Below are 13740 nucleotides of genomic sequence, written 5' to 3'. Positions count from 1 at the left end.
ATAATCTTTGTTGTTCGACATTCATTCTCAACTCCTATATTTTAGAGTAGTGGTTATTACTCAGTTTTTAATTAGTATATTTTGATATGCAAACGACCTACCAGCCTTAATTATAACTCAATTGTAACTTTTGAATGCATTTTGGATATTTACCCAACAAAAAACCATGTGATAACTTATTTAACCATATAGGTTCCTTTTTTTTTTTTTAACTAATTATGAAAAAATGCAACAAATAGAATTATAATCTATTTAAATCTTTATTAAATTAATAATCCATAAAACTATAATTATAAAAGTTAATTTATAAAGTGTTACCAATCGGACATTGTATATTAGGCAAACTATTAAGCAGATTCTTTGGAAATGAACATAATTAAGCATTGGATTTGCTATAACCTGAAATTGTTTAAATGCAGCATAAGCTTATACAATTCAAGGTAAACAACAAATGCAGCTCCAAGTTCAAAATATCGAAAGAGAATTTTTTTTTTTTTTTGAAGAATTGGGTATAAATCTCATTTCTTAATTTGGTGTCGGTTCCTTTAATTTAATGATATAAAAGACTAGTAATTCATCAATAACAGTATATCAACATTCACTTTAATCCATCATCTGTTGAAGATTTTCTATCAAATATCCTCTGTCTTGCTTGAGTTGCCTGCAACATGAAAAATTTCTCCAATGAAATCCTACTAAAATGGATGAAGAAGCAAAACACATTCAAATCGAATTCCAATCCTCTTCATCACATAATCAACAATTGTGCAAAAAACAATTTCAGTAAATTCATATTTTAAACTTAAAACAACTAAATATATATATTAAAACTCATGATAATTTAAAAAATCATGAATTTTGAATTTGGTTATATTTGCAACCCCGTATAAAATGAAGATTTCCTTTTCGAACTAGTAATGAAATGGATCTTGATCCTCCAACCAAGATCCTATAAAAGATGCTATGCTCAAAAGCACAAACACTTCTAAAAAGAGTAATGTTAGAGATCTGAAAAATTCTATCAAAAATTCTACCAAATGTCTCATATTTTTACTTCTAAAAATGTGATAGGTATTGACACTTATTGAATACTTTTCAAGACATTTCAGACACATGTCTACACGTAGGGATGGCCATTTTCTCTCTCCCCGCTCTGCCCCTGCATCCCTCCCCCACCCTACACGGATTTTCTCCGCCTTAATGAGGAAGTGGGGCGGAGACAGAATTTGTTTCCCCCACCCTGCCCCATTTATATTTGCTAAATATATTTATATGTTTATTATATATATCATTTAATTTTCTTTTTGTATATGATAAAATTAAAACTCAAAATATTACACTTAGTTTTCATTTTCACTCTTTTTTTTTTCATCTTACATCGTGTGACTTTCATTATTATAAATCACTACCTATAACATATTATATTATTTAAAAAAAATTATTAATATTTTTATTTTTTAAGTTATGAAATTAATCTATCCTTGTCTCATTCCCGGCCTACCCCCTTTACCAACCCGATTTGGCCCGCCCCTGGTACAATATAGATGAGGGAGGGAGACGGCAAACCCATTTTGTGGACATCTCTATCCACACGTGCTTTATTATTATTATTGTCCCAAACACACTTTGGATAGTGTACACGTGTGCATCACTTACACGTACCAAATGCATTACAAATTTAAGAAAAGTAACTTAAGATCAATTGTTAAAATAAAATAAAAAAAACAAAATAAGTTCATACTTACTAATCCCTCCTCTATACTTTAAAAATTAGTCTTATTTTGTATTTTTGTATTATGTTTAAATGAAATATTCATATAAATGGCATAAATAAATACAAAAAATTATACATTTTGTGTGTCCCTCGTATGGTTTGTCCTTTTTCTTATCTTTTTTTAAATTGTCATGTCAATGTATCCTCATGTCCCGGGTCTAAGCTTTTGAGTTGTTACTGTTATGGGTTTTGAGTTCCATCCTCCCATCCAACTCACAATAGCTACTGATACATTCCATTGCTAAAAGAAAAGAGGAAAGGGAAAGAAAATTTGAATCTCTGCAAATAGAAATTAAATTTTAACACCCCAAATTTTCTATCATCATTTCCTCAATTTTCCTTTCAATGGTGTGATAGATTCAAATGGATTTTCAGGTTAGAGCAAATAAAAAGCTTCACGAGGTAAAAGAGAGAGAAATTTGACCTGTTTATCCCAATTTGTACTTCTTGTTATTATAGCGAGCATGATTGTTTGAACAAAAGCACCAGCTTGTATTCCAATCCACAAGCCTTTTCCTCTTAATTGTACCCAAAAAGCCAATATGGCAGCAATTGGAATTCCACAAAGATAAAATGCCCCAAGGTTAACATATGCCCCTATATGTTGCCACCCACTTCCCCTAGCAACACCTGCTTAAAAACATATTTAAAAAAAATTACAATTAGAAATGAACCGAGCTATTTACAAGTTTGGCTTAGCTTTGCTCAATTCGTTAAGTAAATAAATGAGCATGAGTCAAACTTTTAGGCTTGCTTAATAAATGACCCGAGCTTGACTTCGAATAAACTCGGCTTTTTTTATTACTCCCTCCGTCCCAAATTGTTTATTCAGCAAATAAAATTAGAACTTATATACAATGTATTCTTGTACCGAAAGTTTTAAATATTTTTTTTCACTAATTAAAATATCTCATTTAGTACTTTTAATTTGGGGAAAAAAACTGACACAAAAATATATTATTTTTAAGTTAGCCGAACAAACAATTTGGGATGAAGATAGTATTTATTTAAATAATCAAGTAATTAATGTAAAAATATATTATTTGTATATTTAAATGATGTAAATAGTAGGCAATATATATATATATATTATTGAGCTTTGAGCTGAGCTCGAGCTCGATGAATTTTTTGAGTTGAACATTCGAGCTTGATAAACAAATGCAATCGAGAGGCTCGACTCAGCTCATTTGTGTTGTGAAGTAATCTTGATTGTTTGTCAAAAATGGAGGCTGAAATTCAATGCATTGGTTGCTGCATTCAATGCGTTGGTTGATAGCCGTATACGCATTAAATGATTTCATACTGATAGCTGTACTTGCAATAAATGCGTTCACATTGTATGTTTTTATCTATATATAGCTATGTTATTGTAAGGTTTCAAATGTGTGGGAGAACGAAACGAAGAGTGCTCTGTTTGTATGTTTTTCCTTAAAATTATTTTGAGTGAATTTAAATTTTAGTTTGGTTCAGTTTTAAACCTCTCATTGTGAATCACCAATAGTGGTTTACACCCCACTCCCACCAACAGTGATATCAGAGCTGAAGGTAGCTTGAATTTGCATACATTCTGCAAAATTTTCAAGAGGTCCAAATCCATTTTTGATCACATCAGCTTGAAGCTCCCGATGAGACGAGCACAACCGTGAAAACCGTGTCAAAAACATAGATCGGACGGCCCTACACACGCTCCACACTCCTCCTGACGTCGTTCTTACGCGCCCCCACTCGCCCACGCGCCACCCGTGCTGCCAGAGGAAGAAGACGTGTCATCCAATGCGCAAACACCCGCCACACACGCGCACCAGAGACCTGACGTCATCCACTGGCGTCATCTAAGCCGCTGACTAGCTTTGACCGAGCTGACGTTAACCAAGCCACTAACCGAGCCAAGCCGCCGTTGACCTAAGCCGCTGACTGAGCGAAGCCTGAGTCGCGCCGCTAACCAAGCCGCGTTGACTGAGTCGTTGACTGAGCCGCTAACATCAACACACAGAGGATTAATCCAGTGTGACGCAGCTAAGGTGCAGCCGCAGATCTGAACTGTTCAACTTGTTTTGGCTTGATCTGAGCCATTCGGAGTCTATTTCTGGTGATCCAATAGTGCTTTCCAACTATTTGGAGTATTTCGGACACATCAGTACGATCAGAATTTGAAAATTCCATTCTAAAAATTTAGAGATTTTTAAGGACAACCAATGGCCAACACAAACAACTTCTTTCAGCCCCAATTTCCAAAACCCGGCAAGAAGAACTATGAAAATTAGAGTATTCAAATGCAAGTCCTACTAGCCTCACAAGATTTGTGGGAGTTAGTGGATCGAGGATATGACGAGCCAGCTACTTTTGCAGATGAAGGAAATTTAAATGATGCTCAGAAGATGGCATTAGAATATTCAAGGAAGAGAGATAAAAAGGCCTTGTATCTACTCTATCAAGGCATTGATGAGTCAAGTTTTGAGAAGATTTCAGCAGCAACAACCTCTAAAGAGGCATGGGGTATTCTTCACAATTCACACCGTGGAATTGAGAAGATGATCAGAGTTCGACTCCATGTGTTACGTGGCGAGTTCGAGATGTTGCACATGAATGAGAATGAGTCAATTTCTGAGTACTTCAACAGAACATTGACCATTGTTAATCAGATGAGAAGATATAGAGAGAAGATGGAATCTCTTCAAGTGATAGAGATGATTCTCCGATCACTTAGTCCCAAGTTCGAGCACGTGGTTGTCGCAATAGAAGAGTCCAAGGATCTCAGTGCCATGACCACCGATGAGTTGATGGGCACACTTGAGATTCATGAACAAAGGATCAACAAGAAGATTCACTCAAGTTCTCTAGAGCAAGCTCTTCAATCAAAGCTGTCTTTCAGAGATGACAGAAACGAGCAAGTGGGGACATCACAAAGAAACCGAGGAAAAAGTCGTGGTTACAATAACCGAAGTTCTGGTTTTCGAGGAAGAGGTGGAAGAGGTCCAACCAGAGGAGGAAGAAGTCATCCACACATTGCTCCAAGAGGAAGAGCAAGAGGTAGAGGAGGTGGTTACAACAACCGACCAGGATTTGACAAAAGTAATGTTCAGTGCTACCAGTGCCACAAGTTCGGGCATTATAGCAATGAATGCCGAAGTAGAGCAACAACAGAAACCGGAGAGCAAGCAAATTTTTCCGAGGAGGAAACAAACAAAGTTGGACCTACAGTTCTGTTTGTCCACCATGACGACACTGAAAACCAAAACAATGTTTGGTATCTAGATTCGGGAGCCAGTAATCACATGTGTGGTAAAAAAAAAGCTGTTCGTTGAGCTTAATGAGACTGTACAAGCAAAAGTCTCATTTGGTGATTCTTCAAAGACTCCAGTGAAAGGAAGAGGTAATATTCTGATCAAGTTCAAGAATGGAGATCATGATTACATCTCTAATGTTTATTATGTTCTTGCCATGAAGAACAACATTTTGAGTATAAGACAACTCCTAGAGAAAGAATACGACATTAGCATGAAAGATTGTCATCTTACCATCAAAGACAATCATGGTAATTTAATTACTCGGGTAATAATATCCAAGAATCGGATGTTTGCATTGAACATCCAACATGATGTTGCGAAGTGTTTAAGTGCCATCATCAAAGACAAAGACTGGCTATGGCATTTGAGGTTTGGACATCTCAACTTTGGAAGCTTGAAGCTGTTGTCAAACAAGAATATGGTGGAAGGGCTCCCTCATATTGCTCATACTAATGAAGTCTGTAAAAGCTGCATTCTTAGCAAGCATCACAGAACTAGTTTTGCCAAAGAAGTGAAGTGGAGAGCAACAAAGCCACTGGAGTTAGTGCACACTGATGTATGTGGTCCATTGAAGCCAATGTCAAATGGACAGAATAGATATTTTCTCACCTTCATTGATGATTATAGCCGGAAGACATGGGTGTATTTTCTTAAAAGAAAGTCGGAGGTGTTCAATATCTTCAAAGAATTCAAACCTTTTGTAGAGAAGCAAAGTGGCTACTACATCAAAACATCGCGATCAGATCAAGGTGGAGAATATACATTAGATGCTTTCAAGAATTTTGGCAAAGAGCATGGAATCAAGTATCAAACAACACCATCCTATACGCCACAGCTAAATGGTGTTGCTGAAAGGAAAAATCGCACAATCTTGGATATGGCAAGAAGCATGTTGAAAGGAAAGGGACTGCCCAAGCAATTTTGGGCTGAAGCCGTATCATGTGCTGTGTATCTACTAAATAGATGCCCAACCAGGAGCCTTCATTCTATGACTCCAGAAAAAGCTTAGAGTTCACATAAGCCAAGTGTCAACCATCTCAGAATATTTGGGTGTGTTGCGTACACCAAGATTCCAGAAGCAAGAAGATCCAAGCTCGATGATAAGGGAGAAAAATGTATCCTTGTCGGATATGGAGATAGAACAATGGGATACAAGTTGTATAATCTCATTACCAGAAAGGTGATCATGAGTAGAGATGTGATATTTGAAGAAGAAGAGCTTGGAACTGGAATCAAGATGAAGTTGTTAAAGATACATAACTCATTCTTGAAAATGAAACATTAAAAGCTCCAGTTGAAATTACAAGAGAAATTCAAGATGAGCCACAAACTCCTCCACATAGAATACGTGCACCTAGATCGCCAGTTTCTCACAGAAGTGCTGCATCATCATCATCATCAGCAGCAGCATCATCAAATGATAGTTTTTTAAAACAACCAAGACCGATGAGAAATTTGCAGGAGATATATGAAGCTACAGAAGAAGCATATCTGAATTTGTTCTGCCTACTCGCAGATAGCGATCCACTTACCTTCTCAAAAGCCATCCAAGAAGATAAATGGAAGAAAGCAATGGATGAAGAAATTCATGCCATTGAGAAAAATGACACATGGAAGCTTACCAGTCTACCGGAGGGGCACAAACCCATTGGAGTGAAATGGGTACACAAGACAAAGAGGAATGCACAAGGCGAAGTGCAACGCTACAAGGCAAGATTAGTGGCAAAAGGTTACAAGCATAGAGCTAGAACTGACTATGGAGAGGTGTTTGCTCCAGTTGCTCGGTTGGAGACTATCAAGCTAATGATTTCTTTGGCTGCCTAGCACAAATGGCAGATTTATCAACTTGATGTGAAATTTGCATTTCTTAATGGTTTCCTTAAAGAAGAAATCTATATTGAACAACCTTCGGGGTATGTTCAGAATGGGCATGAAGACAAAGTGTACAAATTGAAGAAAACACTTTATGGATTGAAGCAAGCTCAGCGTGCATGGAATACTAGAATTGATCAGTATTTTCATGACAATGGTTTTGAAAAATGTCCATATGAGCACGCACTGTATTTGAAGAAGGAAGATGATGGAAGCATGTTGCTTGCTTGTCTTTATGTTGATGATCTAATCTTCACCAGAAACAATCTAGCCATGTTCAAAGACTTTAAAAGAAGCATGGTCCAAGAATTTGAAATGACAAATATTGGATTGATGGCTCATTTTCTCGACATTGAAGTGGCACAAAGAAAAGGTGGAATTTTTTATTTCCTAAAGTGGTTATGCCAAGGAAATTCTCAAGAGATATGGAATGGAGAATTGCAATCCAGTGAACACTCCTGTAGACAGTGGAGTGAAGCTCAGAAAAGATACGAAGGTAGGTGATGTGGATCCAACTTATTTTAAGAGCCTAGTTTGAAGTCTTCGCTATCTTACTTGCACCAGGCCAGACATACTCTATGGAGTAGAACTGATTAGTAGATATATGGAAACACCGGATCAGTCACACCTTTATGCAGCAAAGAGGATTCTTTGCTACATCAAAGGTACAATCGATGATGGTTTATTCTATAAACCAACTGATAATTTCAGTCTTGTTGGGTACTCAGAAAGCGACTGGGGACGTGACTTGGATGAACGGAAAAGTACTACGGGATTTACTTTCTTTATGGGAGATACAGCCTTCACATGGTCGTCCAAGAAGCAAGCCATTGTGACATTATCAACTTGTGAAGCTAAGTATGTTGCAGCCAACTCAGCTATGTGTCATGCAATATGGTTACGGAACATGCTGAAACATTCCACAAGAAAAACCCACTGAGATCTATGTTGATAATCGCTCAGCAATTGCATTGGCAAAGAACCCAGTTTATCATGAAAGAAGTAAGCATATTGACACCTGCTATCATTTCATCCAAGTGCATGTGAAAAATAAAGAGGTGGAATTATTTCCTTGCAAATCTCAAGATCAGCGTGCAGATATTTTCACGAAGCCATTGAAAAATGATCTGTTCAACAAAATGAAGATAATGCTCGGGACGAAGCCGCATGGAGAATCAAGATTAAGGGGGGATGTTGTGAAGTAATCTTGATTGTTTGTCAAAAATGAAGGCTGAAATTCAATGCGTTGGTTGCTACATTCAATGCGTTGGTTGATAACCGTATACGCATTAAATGATTTCATACTGATAGCTGTACTTGCAATAAATGCGTTCACATTGTATGTTTTTATCTATATATAACTATGTTATTGTAAGGTTTCAATGTGTGGGAGAAAGAAACGAAGAGTGCTTTGTTTGTATGTTTTTCCTCAAAATTATTTTGAGTAAATTTCAATTTCAGTTTGGTTCAGTTTTAAACCTCTCATTGTGAATCACCAACAGTGGTTTACACCCCACTCCCACCAACAATTTGTACTCTTAAATATGACATGATTTCATTTTTCAAAATTGCAAATATATACCAAACATTGATAGGGGGAAAAAATGTAACCTGAGAGAACTCCTTGTATGCTATCTATGATAACCGATAAGCAAACCAGAGGAGCCATGGCCGTGACATAATCCACGACTTCTTTCTCATTGCTGAAGGTGTAGCCAAAGACGCGCCTACAGGCAAAGAGGGTTGCACTCACTACTGCAGTCTCTACGACTGCAAGGAACATTACGGCAAATACAGCTACACGAGCCCCTTGTGGATTCCCATCTCCTAATTCATTTGAAACTCTAGTGCTAAAAAAATCAAAGAAATAAAGAGCAGTTACATAGACATCTATGAAACACCGACACTTCAAAATAAGTGTCGTATCCGTGTCGGACACTTCGGGGACACGCGTACACGTCGAGGACAAGCATGGGACACGCCACGTATCCTCTTATTTAATTAATTTATTTTTAAGAGACACTTTGGGGACACAATATTGTCCTTTTTCCAATTTTCTTTAGTATTTTTGATAACTATTGAATGTTTATTATTTTTTTCTTAAATTTAAATAATTAATAAATCATTCATAATAAAATAAAAATATAGAATTAGAATTAGTTTTTGTTAATATTGATTATTTGTGGATGTAAAATTACTCTACATAGTAAATAAAAATATATGAAAACATATTTTATTGATGTGTCCCCGCTATGTCTGTGTTCTAATTTTTTTGAAATTGTCATGTCTCATATCCACATTTGTATTTGTATTCATATCCGTATCCGTATTCGTGTTCATATCCGTGTTTCGTAGATAGACATAATTGTACATAATTACATGTATAACAAAAAAAAGAAAAAAAAGTTGTCAGCTGCAACATATTAAATGAACTAACCTCACGGCAGCACCGAATCCATAGGGTATTGCATAGAGCGTTGCAATGGTATTGAGACTGCTCATAAAAACAACCAAAATAAATAGTAAATAAATAAATTGTTGGAGTAGTTATACGAAACTCAATATCACAATTCCATAATGTTAGTGACCCATACTTTTAAATCCACAAATTCATTCACAATGATGTGGTAAGGGAATTTAGCCCTTACATCATTAGTTGGGTAACAAATCAGAAATTGACACATGTCATAGACCACATCATTATGAATATAATTGTGTGAAATTTTGTGGGGATCTCAAACATTTTCCTTCCTATTTATATTTTTGAATATTCAGAAATGTTGATGATATTAATAATAAACTTTGTCATTCTCTCGAATAGTTTAATCTTTTAGTTGAACTAGTATTGTGATAAAGAACATACCATACAGACAATACAGAAGTTTCAAGCTGTGGATTTGGTAAAAGCCCAGAAAGCAAGATAAGCAGCTCAAATGACCACCATGCAAGACTGCATTCATCACCATTTAGGAAGGAAAAACCTCATAACTCTGCTTAACAAATTCACAAAAAAAAAAAAAAAAAGTTAAATAATTGAAAAAAAATTAAAAAAATAAAATTACCAAATCATAACAGCGGAAGGAATGGCAAAACTGAAGAACTCGCCAACTCCCCGTAACACCTCCATGGAAATTGGGACCCGAGTTTTTTCACAAGAAGAAGAGTACTTCATGTACAATACGAGGAAGATCACGTTCAACCAAATCGAAATATCAATTGCTAATGCACCTCCAAGGTTATCCAATCCGGATTTAAACACTAGAACCCAACAAAGAGGTATGTGAAAAGCAAGAGTGGCACATGAGCTTATAAGAATGGGAAGTGTCAAACTTTGCATTTGGAAGTATCGAACAAGCGGTTGAAGAATTGCATAAGCAAAGAGGGCGGGAACAAGCCAAGTTATGAATTTACCGGCTTCATGTGAAATTAAAGGGTCTTGGCCTATGAAAATGAGTATTTTTCCCATAAAAATCCATAATATGGAGAGAGGAAGACAAAATATGACTAGGGAGAAGATAGCAGTGTAAGTTTGAGTTCCAAGTTTTTGGTATTGTTGAGCTCCATATGCCTGCCCACATAGAGTTTCCAAAGCACAAGCCATCCCTAACTGTAAGATAAATTGAAAATCTAGTTAATTAGTTACAATATCAATTCAAAAAATCTCTATTAGGTTACTCAATTTGAATCATTTGTTTCTTTTCTTGTCAATGTTTGTATATTTTGTGGTTGTTCTAAGGACTAGTCTAGAGGTCTAAGTGTTCAATAGTTGCGGATGAGACAATTGTTTACCTGGTGTGATATTTAAGTTTGAATCTCACTATTGCGCGAAGTAACAACTTTTCCTTACTCTATTTTTCTCGTACCAATTGTAAAAATAAAAAAATGGACTAATAACCATCTAAAGAAAACTTCAGTCATGTAAAATAAAGCTGGCTTGTTACATTTTCATATAGAATAAGGAGTTCATAAACATCTTTTATGAACATCACAGCCAGGGCCAGCAATCACTAACAACGTTTTCCTAGCTTTTACTATGGCAACAAATTATTGTATGTGTGAAAATATGAAATAACAATTACGTTTGTGTTGTATGTAAAGTAATTTTAAATTGACTAAAAAACTGAAAATATTTCAAAAATTATGTACAACCGATATAGGATAAGTATTTTGAGGTCTTGTTTGTTTGTCAAAATGGGAGTAGGAGAGGTAATAATGTGGAATTCACTTGCTTCCTTGTATGGTATACAATATTTGATTATTATATTATGTTTAGTTAGAGGAAAATAAAAAACGTGAATAAATTTAAAATTTTATTTTTGATCGTTGTATGAAATGTGAGAGATACCACTTGATGGCCAAAAAGCATATATATATATATATATATATATTCTTTCTTTCATACTCAAGTCTCCATTTTCATCAAACAAACATAGCCAAATTATCCATTCAAGACACCCCAAGAAAATATATTTAAAAAGAAAAAAAGGCTTTACTATAGTCTTCGCTTAAAAAAGGACAAATTACATTTAAATGGAAACTAGGTAAAAGAATTACAAACTAATAGAAACCTTTTCAAAATAATAATAAAGTTGAGAAGTTAAAAAAAAAAAAAAAAAAAATTACAAACACATAAAATCAGATATTTGAAAGATCAATTTGCTCCTTTCATCTTTTGTTCGTGTTTCAACTTTAAAAAACTCTCCACTAAATTGTAATTAAAATCCTCAATTCCCGCTTATTTATTGTTTCCCCAAAACAATGCTAGCTGAAAACTGCACCCTTTTCTTTTTTTTTTTTTTTTTGAACAGCAAAAAAAAACTTTATTAATGTAAAAAGCAAAACATGCATAAATTACATCAACAAAGCGGGAGAGTGCACCAAGCATCATAGCTAACCTGCATAAACTGCACCCTTTTCTTTGTATAGTATTTCATTTTGTGAAGTAAGGTATACTTGGTTCACTTGACCAAAATGTTCGCATCCATGGACAGGTGTCAGATAGACGAGGCCACTGTGGATGCTGCCTATTCATTTAAAAAATTATAGAAATTTTAAATTGAATAGTAGAGAAAATCATTGTAAAATATAGGCATCAAGTAAGTATGTGCTCTGGTACAAATCAAAATTATAATTATACTCACTTGCACCAAAACAGGTATCTTATTTACATCTTTTTATTTTTGTAATTACTTGCACTTCCTAAGGTCTTATTTGAGAATCTCTAAATTACTAACTTTTTATTTAAAAAAAGTCAAAAGTCAAAAAATCTAGGGAGGATTTCGAAAAAGTGGTGTATAGACGAAATTATTTTATATTAATGGATTTATACATAAATTTATACAATAAAAATTTGTACTATCATCCACTACAACAAATCAAAAATTTAGAGACCAAATGTTTTGGTCTCTAAAAGTAAAAAAATTGTTATAAAATATATTAAAGGGTCAATTTTTATCGTAATGAAGATAGTCGCTAAAAGGTCGTCTAAAAAAATTCAAAATAAGACTTTTAGCAACAAAATTTTGAAAATGTAACTAATAAATAGACTTTTAGGGACAAAATAATTTGGTCACAAAATGATGTATTTTTTAAGATAAAAAATTTGGTCCTAAAATGATAATAATTCATCACTAATGTCTAATTTTTGTTATTAAAAATATAATAATGACACTTTTCGCAATAAAAATATTTGGCTCCTAAAAAATAATTTTATCTCTAAAATTTGGTCTCTAAAACTTTAATTTTTTTGTAGTGGTCATTTTAAAAATTAATCACAAAACTTTCTTCATAACAAAAAAATAATTAATTTTTAACAATTACCAAATGTATTAACTTTTAAAATTAAAAAAATAAAATATTATTAAAAACATAATTCTCAAACACCACTTTATTGACAATCTTAAAAACATTTGGGTGCAATGTATGTTTGGCTCTCTCATTTTTAAAAAAGGGCACACTACATGACAGATGACCGAAAGAGTGACTATGTTTGGAGAAAATGTGCCCAATTGCTTTGACATTAGTTTTAAAAAGTGTGTATTTTCTTGGCTTCCAAGGTTTTGAATGATAAATTTGTTTATTTTAATGTCATTAATCAAGATTTTTAACTTCTTCATTATAATTATTATGTGGTAGAAATCTGTCTAACATCAATTCCATGGAGACACTTAACTAATCTTGTAAAATGTGTTTTAAGAGATATTTTCAATCAAGGTCGGACAAAATTGTGCTTGGATAGTCCGCATATAAAAGGAAAAGAGTAATGTTAGGGATCTCAAATATTTTATTAATATTTTTAATAAATATCTCGCATGGGTGTAAGATGTGAGATATTTGGTATAAATATTGACAAAATATTTGGGTCCCTAACATTTTTCAAAGGGAAAGAGTAAGTAAATCTGTAATAAAATTAATACAATTCAAATTTCAAAAGGAAAAAGGAACCCAAAAAAAAAAAAATAATAAAATAAAAATTATTACAATTAGAATTACAAAAACTAAAATGGTAGATAATACAAACTACGGATGTAATTTACCCAATAACATAATGATGTCATAATTTTAACCAGTTTGGGGAGGCTGTTGTGCACCATGCGCAGCAGTGACTGTTGCGCAGTCAATGGGGCCTTTTTCAGATCTCATTTCGACGATTTGAACCGTTCAATTTTTAAAAGATATTGAGTGGAATATGCAGACAAAAATTCAAATTAATCAGATTTCGGTATTTCTTTCATCAAGACATGTTTGTATTTATATTTATACTTAAAATTAAATTTACCATTCAATTTTTTAAATACAAATATGTCT

General features: G+C 34.1%; 1 protein-coding gene across 6 annotated transcripts in view; it reads right to left on the bottom strand.

The window, feature by feature from the left end:
- Positions 1-356: 356 nt before the first annotated feature.
- Positions 357-13740, bottom strand: part of LOC114315179 (protein DETOXIFICATION 12) — a 28854-nt gene continuing 15470 nt past the window's right edge. For 2 of the 6 annotated variants that reach the window (XM_082892487.1, XM_082892494.1), the window contains 6 exons: positions 9996-10540; positions 9797-9883; positions 9371-9427; positions 8545-8783; positions 2199-2404; positions 357-661 (listed from right to left, as the gene is read on the bottom strand). In XM_082892487.1, coding sequence (XP_082748613.1) covers positions 599-661; positions 2199-2404; positions 8545-8783; positions 9371-9427; positions 9797-9883; positions 9996-10540 — 1197 coding nt within the window. In that variant the 3' untranslated portion in view covers positions 357-598. Of the gene's footprint in view, positions 662-2198; positions 2405-8544; positions 8784-9370; positions 9428-9796; positions 9884-9995; positions 10541-11828; positions 11958-13740 lie in introns of all 6 variants that reach the window. The other 4 variants (XM_082892492.1, XM_082892489.1, XM_082892493.1 and 1 more) reach the window with 4 other exon arrangements.

Source organism: Camellia sinensis, chromosome 10 (assembly GCF_055761805.1).
Source record: "Camellia sinensis isolate YWXY chromosome 10, ASM5576180v1, whole genome shotgun sequence".
NCBI classification, from domain to species: domain Eukaryota; kingdom Viridiplantae; phylum Streptophyta; class Magnoliopsida; order Ericales; family Theaceae; genus Camellia; species Camellia sinensis.
Note: the sequence above shows the minus strand (reverse complement) of the source record. Positions and strands in the feature narration are given on the sequence as shown.